Genomic DNA, 15,965 nt, shown 5'->3' with positions numbered 1-15,965 from the left:
TGAATCTTAAAACCAGCCTAGGAGGGGAATGGGGTGGCATAGTCGGTTGAGCATCCGACTCTTGGTTTCAGCTCAGGTTGTGATCTCAAGGGTCTTGGGATCCAGCCTGCATTGGGCTACACTAGGCATGGATCCTACTTAAATTCTTTCCCTTTTCCTTTCCTTCCTTCTCTGCCCCTCTCCTGAGGGAGCCCGTGCCTGTGCTCTGTCTCTCAAATAAATAAATAAATAATTTTTAAAAACTAGCTTAGGAGAGGGAGAGGAGGGGAAGGAGAGGGGACACATGGAATTGCCCAACAATAATTACCAGGGGTAGTCTGAAGCCTTAGTAACAGTACCATTGATTGTCACCTACTGTGCAACAGACATTCCTCCAGATACTTCCACATACTTTTGTTTATTTACCCTTTGAACAAGCTTATGTTACAGATGAGGAAACTGAGGCACAACGAGGCCTGCTTTTGAACCCAGGTCACCTGGCTCTCCTCTCAGAGTGACTACTGGCTGGTCAGCTCCTCACCATCACTGAGGCCCCCTTTGGGGATACTGGTTTACCTGTTGGTCCTGCCATTTGCTGGCTTGCTGCTGATGGCTGGGAGAGCAGAGGAAGGGGGCTCATGAGGGCACGCAAGGATTAGCAAGGGGAACTGGCCACTTAAAGGACAGGCAGGACACAAGAAGCAGGCAAAGGCAGCTCCCTCAGTTTTTCCTTTGTTTCGATAATAGCAGGGGGACTTGGCTGAGGCCAGAGAAAACTGATTCTCTCTTCACCTCACCAATGTGCCCTTTGGCATTACTCCCTGATCACTTCTGCACTGTTCTCTTTCCTCCTCTTCACACTTGACTTGTGGAGACAATGAAACAAATTCATTCACACCAAGATGAGCCCTGATAAACACAGTTTGCATCCCCTGGGAGTATGTGAGATTTATAAGCAGACAAGATCCCTACATTGAGGTCAGAGCCTGAGACAACATGGTTCAATTCTCCAAAAGGCCCACCTTGAAGGTCACCTGGAGACAGATGCACACATATGTAGTCCCCCCACAAGGTAAATCTGGGGCATCTGAATGCCATCACCTGGGCTTGGGAGAGCAAGCAGAGAGGGATGATTGCAGAGTTGATTTCCCTCCTGAGGGGGAGGGGTAGAATTTGAGGGCAGCCTTGAAGGACAGGCAGAGTCAAGGGACGGGTGAGCACCTCAGGAGGGTGTGCATCCTCTGTCCCACCCAGGAGGCACTGCCACCCTCTTCCCTGACGGTGCATCCCGCAGTGCGGTGCAGAGTAGCCCTGGGGGCTCTGTCTCCCAGGAGCAGTGACTCTTGACCCCCTGGCACTGTTATGTGCTAACTACCACGGCACCGAAGCCCTCAGGCAGTGTCCCTCTGTCCTCAAACCCCATCTAGAAAACAATAAGGCAGTGGGGTGAATGTGGCCATTTCTCTCTCCATCCCACGTGTGCCTCCTCTTTTCCCCATGCAGGTGGGTAGTGGCATGCTGCAGGTGACAGGTCAGAGGCTGCTGCTCCTCCCTCTCTCCACTCACTGTGGACAGGCAGTGACCATGTCACCCACACCCCCAAAGAATAGGAGCAGGTGCCTCTGACTCTTGCTTTGAAATGTTGGCTGGGAGCAGGAACTACAACCCATTTACTTCAGCCCTAGCTGGCGACTGGAGAATATTTATTTATTTTATTTTATTTTATTTATTTTATTTATTTATTTTATTTTATTTATTTTATTTTTAATTTAATTTAATTTTAGTTTATTTTGTAGATTTTACTGATTCATTTGACAGAGTGCGCCCACAAGCAAGGGGAGGGGCAGGCAGAGAGAGAGGGAAAAGCGGACTTCCTGCAAAGAGCCCGATTTGGGGCTCAAGCCCAGGACCCTTGGATCCTGACCTGAGCTGAAGACAAATGCTTAATTGCTTAACTGACTGAGCCACCCAGGGGCTCCTGGAGAACATTTTAAACTTCCTTCTGTCTGATGAAGGGCTTCTCAAACTATAATATGCTTATGAATCGCCTGGGTGTCTTGCTGAAATGCAGATTTTGATTCAGCAGGTGGGGCCCTAACAAACTCCCAGGTGGCTCTGCTACTATTGCGACCTAGGTGCCAGAGGGATGTGGGCACTGAGTCCCTGTCTGGGGTGGGGTGGGGGGCAGGGTACTCACAGCAGCTGCAGTGTGAGCCATCCCATCTCTCATGCTGGGCCGCCACACACTGTGTGTAATCCAACCCTCCTGATGACCTCCAGACCTTGCAGGGAGGGCAGTGTTGTTGGAAGGTGAGCCTGAGGGGCTGAGAACCAACTGCAGGTCACAGCCCAGGTCACCAGGTGGGCTAGTGGCAGAGCTGGCCTCGAGTTTCAGCCTCTTGATTCCCACTCCTGGATGTTCTAACCCTGACCCCCTCCAGCCCCACCCCTCCCTCCAGGGCCTCCTAAAGACAATGATAAATGCAGGCAGTGGCAGCTGTCTGTGCTGGCCTGCAGATAGGCCCGCAGAGAGCACTGCCCGCAGTCTCAGGGAAAGCCACAAGCCCACGATTATTCCCACTTCCCAGACAAGGAGCCTCCAGGTGTCAGGAAACTTGTGCAGTGGGTACATGACCACCTTTGTCTGCTCTGGGGCCCAAGTCCTCATCTTACAGTCTCACAACCAGGAAGACACTGGTGAAGTGACCTGTAACAGGCGCCCTGGTTCCCTCCCCACTAGGCCCCTTACTGGGTGGGTTTCTGGTAACCAGTCAGGCTACAGGGGCAAGGGGACAGGCCAGGCTGCCCAGAGCTTCCTTGTGGCTTGAGAGGCAGACTGAGCAAGCCCCGAGCTCTGCAATGGGGTTGACAAGCTGGCGGCAGGAACCCAGGGCCAAGTCTGGCCTTGGCTGGTACCCAGCAGCCATGGCTGGGCCCCCTGCTGATCCCCTCAGAGGCCAGTCTGCCAGCAGGGCCCAATCTGGTTAGAGCGTGAAGGGGGATTAACAGCAAGAACATGGGGTCCCGACCTCGACTTCCCGGGCCATGCTTCCCCAGCCCTGGCAAAAGCTAGAGGGATTGGCAGAGTGTGCAGGCGGAGGGGGCCCCTGGGATAAAGCCCAAGTCAGGGTGTAGGCCTGGCTGCCCCTTCTCTTCATAGAGAAGGGGTCTGGCTGGGGTCTCTAGGGGTGTTCCCAGAGCTAGGGGGTGCTGCAGTTTTCAGCAGCTTGCCTCTCAGGGCCCTTGATCTTGGGTGGTGGGGTCCAGACCATGAGGATCTTGGCCTCCAGACTCTTAACTGGAGCCCCCTCCTGCCCCATGGACTCCTAAGGGCTCCAGCTCCCTCTCTTCTCTGTGGGGTCCCAGGAGAGTCATTCTCCTCCAATGCTGTCCAAACCTCCCTGCTCATGTGCTGGCACCGCCTCAGAACTACCAGGGGGGTTCAGTTACTAAGGTTCCATAAGTATGTGTGATGGGAAGGGTAGGTTGATTATAAAACAAGAGCAACAAGTGCTTCTCCAGCTCCTCCCTTCCCTTTCAGAGCCCCTACTAGGTCTGCTGCCACTACTATTAGGCAGAGGAGATATAAGGATACCTGGTACATGAGGAAGGAGGGTTGGTCTCTCACAAAGATGATGCAGAACCAGCCTGTCCAGCTCCAAGCCCCTGGCTTCCCCTCTTAGCCTCACCACTTTACTGGGTGAAGAATAGAGGAAGAGTATTCTAGGCAGAGGGAATGGCAAGAGCAAAGGTCCTGTGGCAGGAGGGATTTGAGGAACTGAAGGAATGACAGCACAAGTGGAGTAATAGTGGAGTAATCTGTCACATCAGATCCTGCAAAGTAGGTGCCACTTCTCACCTCACCCGTTTGCAGATGAGAAAACTCAAGCAAGAGAGTTTAAGTAACTCAGCCAAGACCACATGATTTAAGTAGGTAAGTCAGGGCTTGTTGAACCCATCTTTATTGTGACATTCTGCTGTGGGCTTTCTCCTCCACACCTTGGCCTCTCAATGTGTGCTCCCTGGGCCAGCAGCATCCACATCGTCTGGGAGCTTGTCAAAGTCTAAGACCTCATCCTCACCCTTCGAATCTGTCCCCGGGCTTGTATTTATCTCCCAAGTCTGTCTCTTGTCTGGCTGCTGCATCCTTGCTCTGGGAATCTGTTTGTCACTGTCCTGCCTGGGACTTCCTTCTGCACCCCTATTTGCGCCCTCTGCTGGCCCCTGGCCCGGGGCAGGCCACCAGCTGCTCCCAGTGTGGGTTTGTCTTTCCAGCTCCAGCATCCTCCCTGTCCCAGGGTTATTTCATTCTGCCCTGATGTCAGGCCACACTCACTTCAGGGCCTGTGACAAGGTCACCACGGGACGAGGATAGAACAAAAATGTAAGAGGTAGGTGGTACCTTTTGGGATCCCATGCCAACCTGGTGAAAGTGGAGAGGAGAATCATTACATCAAAGAGGTTTGAGAAAGACAAGACAATTGTTGACCGGATAGGAGGTCAGCTGGAAAAAAAAAAAAAAAAAGAATAGCTTTGGGTTTGTGAGGTGGCAGAGAGGGCCTCGGAACCCAGGGCAGGCTTCTGGTGCCCCCTAGTGAGCATACTGGAGACAACAGTCTGGCCCTCAGGAAAGGGACTGGCCCGCTGTGTTTGAGGAGGGCCAGAAGCCGCTTTCTGAAATATTGCCACAGAGGGGCTAGGACAGAAGCTCTCAAACACCAAGAACTTATCTTCTCCAAAGTCGTGTGGTTGGTATTTTTATCTCCATTTTACAAGCAGGGACACTGAAGCGCTCAGATGCATACCTTCCAGGGCCCTGGCTGGTAAGTGGTGGCAGCAGGCTTTGAACCCAGATCCTTCTCCTCACGTCGTTCAAAGCTCTTCCCAGCACCTCTTAGGCTGCCAGCGTACTGCCTTATCCTCAGGCTTTCGAGGCTCACCCATTTTCCTCTGGTCTAGGGGCCAGCTTCTTCCAGGGTCTTAAGTTCCATTTTCTTTCCTCATTTTAACCATGTGAGCGACTGGCTCCTGTGGGTGGCTCCACACTCACCCCTGGACCCCCACCTCCTGGATGGGCTCCTGATGTCACATCTCCTGCCTGCCCTGGGGGCAGCATCTTTCCTCTGTAGGCTTTGGTTCCCCTCCCTGACGGCCCTACCAGGATGGGCTCAAACACCTCTCTGGTCTAACCTATCACCTTCCCTGGCCTCCAAAGACTTTTTCCTGCAGGCACATTCCTGACACTTTCTGTTCCAGGCAAATCTAACTGTTCCTGGGTCCTGCCTTTGCACAGACTATTTCTGTCCCTTTCTTCCCCACTTAGCTCCTGGTGTGAGTCCTTATAGAATTGCATTTCCTGGGACACCTGGGTAGCTCAGTGGTTGAGCATCTGCCCTTGGCTCAGGGCGTGATCCCGGGGTCCCCGCAGGGAGCCTGCTTCTCCCTCTGCCTGTGTCTCTGCTTCTCTCTCTCTCTCTGTCTCTCATGAATAAATAAATACAATCTTAAAAAATTTTTTTAAAGAATTGCATTTCCTGAATTGTACTTTGCTGCAATGCTATTATAAGAAGATACTTGAAACCCATTTATTGGGACACTTGGGTGTCTCAGCAGTTGAGCGTCTGCCTTTGGTTCAAGGCGTGATCCCCAGATCCGGTTCAAGTCCTGCATCGGGCTCCCTGCGAGGAGACTGCTTCCTTCTCCCTCTGCCTATGTCTCTGCCTCTCTGTGTGTGTCTCTCATGAATAAATAAATCTTATGAAAAAAAAAAAAGAAACTCATTTATTATAGGAGTCTAGTATTATTGATTAGGCCACACTATCATTTTTTATAAAGATCCCTGGAGAATTCTTGTGTCATCTTAGTAACCCAAACAGCTATACTCCTGAGAAACTGGTCCTTTTAAATATATACATATGTTGGGGACACCGTTAAGGGACCAGTTTCCCCCTTTCCCATCGGCTCTCAGGAAGCCTAGAGCCCGTGCTCTGCCTGGGACCTGGCAGGCCTGCGGGTGACATTGTGCTGCATTCTTGGTATCTACCATTGATTTTTCTTTTCTTTGCCCCACTTTTCACTCTTGCTCTCTCGCTGTTTTGTAAATCCCTATAAGCCACCTTAAAGCCTTTGTGGAACAAGGTTGGCTTGAATCAATAAACTGATCGATACAAATAAAAAACCTTCCTTGCAGGGTTGTGGTGGGGATTAAACAGAATAATGGATGTGAGTTGCCGGCCCAGAGTTCCCTCCCAGGCTTGGCTGAAGGGAGAACTGCCAGCTGGGGCTGAGACAACTGTCCTGCTGGAGGTCCCCACCTCCTGTGCGCCCTCCGTCTTCCCGACTCTGTGGAAGTCTCCAGGCTGCTGCCCCTCCCTGCCCTTGTCCTGCCCTCGCCATCCATGCTTTGTTCTCCTCAGATCCCCGTGGGGAGAAGGCAAATGGCTGTGTCTGTCCTCTCTCAGAAAGTGTGCTGTCAGCAATGGGCTCCCTGTCCGTCACCACCCCCTGGGATCTCAGATGCCCTAGGAACCAAGCTTGCTGTGTGTTGGAGTAATGTGGCTTGCTGTGTCTTGCTCTGTCTTGGAGTAGTCAGCATGTGGTGGGACTGTACTGGGCGGGAAGACAGTAGGAGATCATCTGGTTCAGACCGTGCATTTGACGAATGAGGAAACTGAGGCCCTAAGTGTGAAGCGGTGGGGCCGCATCGTGAACCTATTTCAGCTCATTCTCGTCAAGTCTGAGCATGACCGTGCCTTCCTCAGTGGCTCTCAGGGGCCCTCATGCCCTCAGAGGCAGACCACGCTCTCTAGCATGGCTTCCAAGCCTCTCTCTGAGACCATTCCCCCAAAGCAGCTCTGTTTTAGTTAGTCATTGACTGTTGTATAGCCAATTACCTTGAAATGCAGTGGCTGAAAAGGACAGCAAACATTTATTGTCTCACGGTTCCTTAGGTGGCAGGGTGGTTCTGGTGTGGGGTCTTGAACAAGATTACAGTCAAGACATTGACTGGGGCTGTGTCTTAGGCTGTTTGGGTTACAATAGCAGAAATACCATAAGTTGGGTAGTTTATAAACAAAAACTACTTGTTTCTCACAGTTCTGGAGGTTGGGAAATCCAGGATCATGGTGCCAGCAGACTGGTCTTTGGTGAGGTCCCACATCCTGGCTCATGGCTGTGTCCTCCCACGGTGGCGGGGATGAAGGAGCTCTCACAGACCTTTTCTGTGAGGCCATTCATCCCATCCAGGAGGGCCCTACTGTCCTAAGCTAAGAGCTCCCCAAGGCCCTCACTTCCTAACATTGTCACACCAGCCATCAGGATCTCAGTATCTGAATTTGGGGGGCACATCCACATGCAGACCATAGCTGGCTGCGGAGTCTGGAAGCTTGGCTGGGGCTGGAGAATGTGTTTTCTTTATCTATTCATAGAGACACAGAGAGAGAGAGAGAGAGAGAGAGAGAGAGAGAGAGAGAGGCAGAGACACAGGCAGAGGGAGAAGCAGGCTCCATGCAGGGAGCCCGACATGGGACTTGATCCAGGGTCCCCAGGATCACACCCTGGGCTGCAGGCGGCGCTAAACCGCTGTGCCACCAGGGGCTGCCTGAGAATGTGTTTTCTTGATGACTGACTGACGTTGCTGGAAGCCGGTGCTGGCCGTTGGCAGGAAGCTGCAGTTTCTCTCCTTGTGGGTCCCTTCAGAGAGCTGTCAGAGTGTCCTTGACATGGTGGCTGGCTTCTCCCAGCGATGGTGCTGAGAGAACTGAGGTCACTGTGAGCCCCTGTTGCCGGCAGTCTCTGGTTTACTTGTGGGGCCTGCACAGCCCTGGCTCCAAATTCAGTAGTTGGCCTGTCAGACCACCCTGCTGAATGCCTGAGTCTACTTGAGAAGAGGGAGGGATCAAGATCACAGACCAAGGGGACAATAGGGCCGTACAGGGTGTACCGTCACAGTAGCAATTGCCCACGTGACAGAAACTGGGCAGGTGACATAGCCACCAAGGTGCTCTCTCCAGGCAAGGAGGAGGTGACGACAGGATTAGTTAGGCAGATAGGTAAAGGGTGAAGTGGTCTCCTGTCCTCTTAAGATGGAGGGGCTGGTGGGAATTGTGGAGAAAGGGGAAAGCAGCTTGGCAGGTGGCATGGAGCAGGTGGGGGTGCTGGTGGTGGCTCAGCAGGTAGCATAGAGTAGGTAGGGGTGCTGGGGGTGGCTTGGCAGGTAGCAGGGAGTGGGTGGGGGTGTTGGGGGCAGTTCTGGGAACAGCCTGTCAGTGGGATGTAGAGAATGTCTCCGGGAATAGGGACAGACCAAACGGGTGCCTGAGATACACACAGATAACTGAGATCAAAGACCCCAGGGAAGAGTGTGATGACTGGCATGTGGGGTGGGGGAAGGAGAGGAAGGTGGACACAAGTGTCTCCCAAAACCCACTGCCACCTGTTGGGAGGTAGAAGGGGCAAAGCAATGGTTGCATTAAGGGACAGAAGCAGCTGGTTGTAGTGAAACAGGGCACAAGCTGTCATGGAAAATAGTAGAGGTTTGGAGGAGAGAATGTCTAGGTCACAGACTTGAGATGCCTTCCTTCAAGGAGAGAGAGAGAGAGAAAAAGCATGGAACAGGGTGTTGATGATGATGTAGCCGTCAGACCACAGGTGCCTGGAGCCAGTTAGGGGGCTGGGGGCCAGGAGAGGCTGGGGTTTGGGGGAAGGAGCTCATGCTCTATGCAGAGGGACAGGGTGGAGGGGAACTGGAGGACAGTCTTTGCCAGGCTTGTATCTGCACTTTGTACATGAGGATGCTGTGGCTCAGGCGGGAAAGGGGCTGACCCACAGATGCACAGCCAGGAGGCGGGGGAGCCAGGATCAGAACAGTATTTCAGAGCCCGGGGCCTTTGCACGCTGCTACACTGCTTCTGTTTCTCTGTCTCAGCAGGAAAACCTGGATAGAGGGGTAGTGGCCCTCATAGCCCAGGGACTGTGTGCTGGGAAGACCTGTGGGCCATGCTTGTGGGGCTGCCAATGAACCCTGAGGCCTATGGAGTGAATGGCTGAACCGGAGGACATGGTCAATGCCCTGTGGGCCTAACCCAGAGGGGCTGGGGGGCTGTGGGACTGCCCAGCATGGGATCCTACGTCAGGATAGTCAGCCCCTGGCTGTCCAGCTTAAGGACACTGAGGGCACATCTGATGTAGGGCTCTCTTGTAAACTGCCTGGGTCCCCATCCTGGTTTAACCTTAGGCAGATTGCTTCACTTCTTGGAGCTCAGTTCCCTTCTCTGCAGAACAAGGGAGGACATCCATTCCCCCACTTCTAGTTCCTGGTCCTAGGGCAGCTGTTCTGAGGGGTGGCTCTGGGACTTTGACTGCCTGGGCTCAGATTCTGGAGCTACCACTCACCAGCTTTCCCTTGAATTTCTCTGAGCCTCCTTTCGATCCTTTGGAAAAGAGGGATGCTAATAGTATTAGCCCCATGGTTAGTGCAAGGGTCCAGTGAGTTCATGTATGTGACATGCTAGGCAGTGCTGGCCTGGGGGACATGCTTGGAACACAGTGGCAGTTGATGCCACCACTGTGGCAAGGAAAAGCTGCCCCAGGGGACCCCTGGATAGCTGAGTGGTTGAGCATCTGCCTTTGGCTCAGGTTGTGATCCTAGGGTCCTGGGATCGAGTCTTGCATTGAGGAGAGCCTGCTTCTCCCTCTGCCTGTGTCTCTGCCTCTCTCTGTGTGTCTCTCATGAGTAAATAAATAAAATATTTAAAAAATGACTTCAAGTCTCTGGAAATTGTCCTCAGGTCAACACTTAATGAAGAAAAAAAATAGATTTATTCCAGAAAACCTACTAAATCTCAGTAGGGGAGGATCCCTGGGTGGCTCGGCGGTTTAATACCTGCCTTCGGCCCAGGGTGTGATTCTGCGGTCCCAGGATCGAGTCCCACATCGGGCTCCCTGCATGGAGCCTGCTTCTCCCTCTGCCTATGTCTCTGCCTCTCTCTCTCTCTCTCTGTATGTGTGTCTCTCATGAATAAATAAATCTTTAAAAAAAAATAACAAACCTGCCCCAGAAAGGGGGCATTTATAAAAATCTGTAGTAAGGATGTGGAGAGAGGAAGGGAGAGGCTGGTGTGCAGGTGCCAGAGTCTCTATCTGCCAGCAGAGCCAGAGGATGTGTCCAGAAGTTGGTCTGGGGCTTGTGGAGGCCAGGAATTCGCAGTGTCCCTGCAACTCCTCCTCCCTCACATCAGGACATTACCAATGACGAGACAGGGAGGTCCTTGGTGAGAGTGAATCACGGGTGTACTCGCCATGGGTCCCAGAGTGGCTGTGGGCTCATCAAGAAGCGCCTCCTTTGCTTGTTCCTTTGCAGCCCCGGATGATGCCTCGGGGGCTGAGCTGACCTCTGTAGGTCTATGGGCAGGGTGGCGGTCTCGCAGGGTTGTTCACGGCTGCCCCAGGCTTGTCCCTCCAGCTGCAACCTCCTCTGCGCAGAGAGGCCAGATGTTTAGGGACAGATCTCCTTCCAGGGCAGGGTACCTCCCTCCAGCCCCACCATTCATTCCTTCATTTATTCATTCAACAGATGCTTACCAGGCAGGCCTGTGTGTGCCAGGCACTACCCAAGGAGCTAGAGCATTGTCTGGCCATCCTGCCCTCCCTGACTCATCAGGGCACTCCGGAGAAATCTCTTCTGATCAGTGTTTTTCTCCCTCTGGCTTTATCCTCTCAGGGACCTGAGTGAGAACACAATCCAGGCCATCCCCAGAAAAGCTTTTCGTGGAGCTACAGACCTCAAAAATTTGTAAGTACAGGTCTGGGGGGAAGGAAGAGGTTAGAAGGGTGCAGGGGCTGGAGGGCCACCCTTGCAGTGTCCTTGTGCATCTCCCGAGCCCTGTGGTCCAGGGAGCCAAACAGCTGGTATGGGCTCTGAGATGGCTGGTGCCAGCATGGTCTTCTAGAACGGTCTGGGATCAAAGGAGACAGCCTCTGGGGACTGGGCAGTAGGGAGTGTCATGAACTGGCTGCTTATGGTCCCAGGTACCTAGGTCCCAGGACCCAGGCTCATGGTCCATCTAATGGCACAGTGTCCATGCTCTTGCCCTTGAGTAGATCGGGAGAGCTGGGTTTGAATCTTCTTTTGCAGGTACATACTGTAGAAGTGGCCGCAAATTGGTTAACTTCACCGAGTTTCAAAATATTGTTCTGTAAAATGGGACCATCATATTTATCTCATAGGCTTGTTCTGAAGTTTGCATGAGACATGGAAATAAATACACTTTATCAAGTGTTATTTAAATGTAATGGTTTATCCCTACTATTCAAATTTATTCTGGTCTGGGCTTATCACCTCCCTGAGTTCTGACTGTGGCAGGGATGGCAAGTGAATGCCCGGCATGCTTGTCACTCCCTGACCCCATGTCTGTAGTAGACAACTGAGCACTGCCTTCCTTCCCAAGGGACCCAAATCATAGCTTCAGTTTATTGCCAAAGCAGCATTCCAGGTGGCCACAGCTAGTCAGTCTCGCTTGGCGCTCGGGGTGAAATCTGTGTGCCAGCTCTGGCAGCTGCTGCCTTCGGGAGAGGCTGTCTCCTTTTCCAGCTGCCACCACCCTCCTGGTGGTCTCCAAAGTGAGGCCGAGGGCACAGGTGCCTGCTCCCCCAAAGGATATGCCAAGTTAGATGGAGAACTATAATATAACTTTTATTTATATTTGTTGTTTTAACTAAATAAGAAGGAACATAAGCTTTTATTAGTATTTACTATTTGGATTAACACATATATACTGAACAAATGATTGGGGCCAGGCCTCTTTGCTTTAAACTAATGGAGTGCTTGATCACAGCGTTTGGACACCCCTGCTCTAGGCAACATGCCTTCCTGTACAGCTTTCTTTTGTTTCACAGACAGCTGGACAAGAACCAGATTAGCTGCATCGAGGAAGGAGCCTTCCGGGCTCTGCGGGGGCTGGAGGTGCTGTAAGTAGAACATGGGGAGAGGCAGCAGAAGCTGGAGAGCCGAGTAACTTGGGAGCTAGGCCCAGGAAGCTGGAATGGCGCTGGGAGCAGCACGGGAGGCAGGAGACTTGGGAGGTGATGGTGGGCCCAGGGCAGAGGCCATGCTCTCTGCTTTCCTGGACTTGCCACTCAGGATGGGGGGACACAGGCTCATGGGGTTGTACCCACAGCACATGACCCAGGCTTACCCTGCTCACGATGAAGCCCAGGCCAGGGTCTGAGTCTTCCAGGACTTTCTGACCCATGAGGCAGGAATGCCTCCCTGTCTCCCTCTGTGAAAGCCCACACTTAACTCCCAAACCAGCTCAAGCCCGCAGGCAGCCTTTCCCTCTTCTTGCTCTACTGCCCTATCCCGACTTGGATCTGTGGCAGCTGCATGATAACCACTGTCCCAGCCCAGGGGTTTCTCTGGGGGTAGCTCTGTGCCTCAGGCTCTTCAGCGGGTGTGCTCTCCAGAATCCAGCCCAGTCCTGGCTCCCTTGGAAGGTGGATCAGGGTGCGAGAGTCTGAGTGCTTCTCAGAGAGAAGCCCCGTCCCTCCTTCCAATGTCAGTTCCTACTGCACAGACGCTGAATGACTCTGGTTTCCCCCGAGCAGGACCCTGAACAACAACAACATCACCACCATCCCTGTGTCCAGCTTCAACCACATGCCCAAGCTGCGGACCTTGTGAGTCAGCCCAGGGGCAACCAGGAGCACAGTGGCCAAGTGTAGGGCGGTGCCAGGGGTGGTGGGAGGAGGCTGAAGGCTTCCATAGGCAGGAGAAAGAGCTCCTTCTTTGCATTCTCAGTGCTCATGGGGGGGGGGGGGGGGGGGGGGGTGTCAGGACTCTAAGGGGGAGGGAAATGACCTAAAATGGAAGGATGTTGAGTGTCATTCGTATTTGATTTTTCCTTGGAAAACAATTTGTTTTCTTTTGTGTGTGTATAAAAATGTGATTTCGGGCAGTGGGTCTGTGTGAGCTCAGTGGGATGAATCATTTGCTGGTCATGCTCCAGCCAGCAGCTGCCCCGAATGAGCTGGGAGGGAAGTGTCCTGCTGCTGCAGGTGATTCCCAAGTTGGCCTGAGCTCTGACTGCTGGGGTGGAGTGTAGCACTGGAGGCTTGACCCACTCCCTGGTAGGGGGTTCCCACTGTTGGGCTGGGCCTGGGGGCCCAGGTAGGTGGGTTGTGAGCTGTTCTATCCCCCCGCCCCCCACAGCCGCCTGCACTCCAACCATCTGTTCTGCGACTGCCACCTGGCCTGGCTCTCACAGTGGCTGAGGCAGCGGCCAACCATCGGGCTCTTCACCCAGTGCTCAGGCCCCGCCAGCCTGCGTGGCCTCAACGTGGCTGAGGTCCAGAAGAGTGAGTTCAGCTGCTCAGGTGGGTGCAGGTCCTGCTGGGGCTCTCGACTGCCTATCACCTGCCTTCTGCCACACCCCACCCCCAGTCCCACTCCCCACATCTGGTTCCCTCCCATTACCTCCTGTGACCATGTGCTAACATCTGGCCAACCCATGACCTCCTCTCTTCACCCATCACTTTCTGCTCATCACCTACCATCCTTATCCACCACCCTCTGGACCACCCACATCTCCAGTTCTCATCCATCACCTCCTGCCTTACTCATCACCTCCTGTCCCTTCCCATCTCCTTCACCCACTCCATCCATTATTTCCTGTTCTCACCCATCGCAAAAAAAAAAAAAAAAATGTTCAAGAATATTCAAGACAGCTTTTTTCCATAATAGCCCAGATTGGAGACAACCCAAATGTCCACCAGCAAGAGGATGGATAAACTAATTATGATATACCCATATAATAGAATACTGCTCAGCAGTGACAAAGAACAGGCTACTGATACGCACAACAACATGGGCGAAGCTCAAGATTTTGTATTGAGTGAAAGAAGCCAGATGTAAGAGGACCTGCTGTCTGATTTCATTTATGTGAAATCCACAAATAAGCAGAACAGATCTTTGGTGACAGGTCTCAGAATAGTGTTTGCCTTGGAGAATGGGCACAACGGAGGCTTCTTGACTGATAGAAAGATTCTCTGTCGGGGGAAGGTTCTGTGGTGTACCCATAGTAGCAAGTCAGCCAGCTACACGCTTAAGATGGTGCACTCGATATGTTATATTTCAATCTAAAAAATTTATATCAGCCATTAGGCTTAATCCGGGTTTTACCACCTATTAGCTGTGTGATTTTACACAAACTAATTAATATCAAGGACTCAGTGTTCTCACCTGTAAAATGGCCCCAAGAATATCACACCCATAATGGGCTGAGCAGCAGGATTAAATGAGATAACACATGTATCACATTTCCCACAGCATGTGGCACAGAGTGAGTGCTTGATAAACATAGTCCTTGTCATTCTCTGGTGACCATTAGGAGACTCGGGCTCAAAAGTGTTGAATGACATTGACTAGACCTGGAGCTTCAGAATTCAGGCTAGGATTCCCTAGTGTGTGAATCACGCTGTTCTGCAGCATGGCTAGGTTCAGATTCAGGTTCAGCAAACATCTAGCGGGCACGTGCTATGTGCTAGGTACCCACAGTTGCACGGTAGTCCCTGGTAATCTCCTCAGGTTCATCCACATTCAGAGAGACACTAGATGCCCTGTCCCCACCTGTGATGCTATATCTGGGGTAGGAGGTGCTGATATGGGACACCCCAGGTCACAGCCCACTGTTTACTCAGGCCAAGGGGAGGCGGGGCGAGTGCCTTCCTGCACCCTTTCCTCTGGCTCCTGCCCGGCCATGTGCTCCTGCAGCAACGGCATTGTGGACTGTCGCGGCAAAGGCCTCACCGCCATCCCCGCCAACCTGCCTGAGACCATGACGGAGATGTGAGTACAGCTGGGTGCTGGGACACAGGCCCTCAGCCTGGGCCAGACTCTGGTGGTCCAGTGAGGAGCTGGGCAGGCTCTACTGAGGCACCCCCCCCCCCAGACCCTTCCGAGGCCGCTCAGTACAAATGGAGGAGAGACAGCTGGCCTTGACTAGTTGGAGCCCTCTACCCAAAGCTGGGTAGCTCTAGAGAGTTGGGGAGGGGGTGTCTCGTGATCTGTTTTTCCAGCCCAGCTGGTTGAGTCTGTTGAAATCGGTTTCTTAGTATCAGCTTGATTTGTGGGCCTCTTTCAGCCACAAAAATCTGGGGTAATGGGCTCAAATACAGCAGCTCCTTTCCTCTGCCTGTGCCAGCCTGTCTGCTCCAGAAGGAGGATGGGAGCAGGGGCAAAGGGCCTGGTCTGGGCATGTGAGCCCAGTATGCAATGGGCAGGACTTAGGTAACTGGACCCCGGGCTTCCTCTGTGTTCTCTCTCTGCAGACGCCTGGAGCTCAATGGGATCAAGTCCATCCCCCCAGGAGCCTTCTCTCCCTACAGAAAGCTGCGGAGGATGTGAGTGTCTCCCGTGCTTCCTGGGAGTCAGCATGGGGCAGGGGGAAGGGCCTGGAGTGGGCATGCCACAGCCACGGGGCAGGTCTTGACTCTGCCTGCCAGGTTGATGGTGGCAGTGTGACCTCCTCATAGTGTTATCGTGAGGCCTCAATGGGTGTTGAGCCCAAGTCCGGCACATGACCAGAGCTGACCTCATCCTCCCATTTCAGCCAGGGCACTCCTAGGAGCAATTGTGGATGTGAGGGGGAGGGTGTAGGGAACCTCTGGGATGTGGATCCTCAAGAACGGACCAAGGCTGGACTGCCCAGCCCGGGCATGGCCCTCAGAAATAGTGGCCAGGGGCTTTTCAGGTGGATGGGGGAAATGGCCCCTCATTTTTCTAATGTCAGAGAAATGCTTGCCCTTCCAAGGCATCTGGGAGGAGGGTCCAAGCAGGGCTCCGTGGCGGCTGGGGGATTCAGCAGTCTTCCCTCCTGCTCACCTTGTAGAGACCTGAGCAACAACCAGATTGCAGAAATCGCGCCCGATGCCTTCCAGGGCCTCCGCTCCCTGAACTCGCTGTGAGTAGCAGTGCTGAGTCTGCCAGGGTC

The 15,965-nt window shown here is 53.1% G+C and overlaps 1 protein-coding gene across 2 annotated transcripts in view; it reads left to right on the top strand.

Annotated features, from left to right (window-relative positions):
• The window catches only part of SLIT1 (slit guidance ligand 1), a 170,395-nt gene that overhangs the window by 101,849 nt on the left and 52,581 nt on the right, over positions 1 to 15,965 (top strand). For both annotated transcript variants that reach the window (XM_025466773.3, XM_049103508.1), the window contains exons 5-11: positions 10,700 to 10,771; positions 11,875 to 11,946; positions 12,583 to 12,654; positions 13,187 to 13,350; positions 14,674 to 14,821; positions 15,304 to 15,375; positions 15,864 to 15,935. In XM_025466773.3, coding sequence (XP_025322558.1) covers positions 10,700 to 10,771; positions 11,875 to 11,946; positions 12,583 to 12,654; positions 13,187 to 13,350; positions 14,674 to 14,821; positions 15,304 to 15,375; positions 15,864 to 15,935 — 672 coding nt within the window. The remainder of the gene's footprint in view (positions 1 to 10,699; positions 10,772 to 11,874; positions 11,947 to 12,582; positions 12,655 to 13,186; positions 13,351 to 14,673; positions 14,822 to 15,303; positions 15,376 to 15,863; positions 15,936 to 15,965) is intronic.

This window comes from Canis lupus, chromosome 28 (assembly GCF_003254725.2).
Source record: "Canis lupus dingo isolate Sandy chromosome 28, ASM325472v2, whole genome shotgun sequence".
Classification (NCBI taxonomy): domain Eukaryota; kingdom Metazoa; phylum Chordata; class Mammalia; order Carnivora; family Canidae; genus Canis; species Canis lupus.
This window is presented reverse-complemented; position numbering and strand designations above follow the sequence as displayed.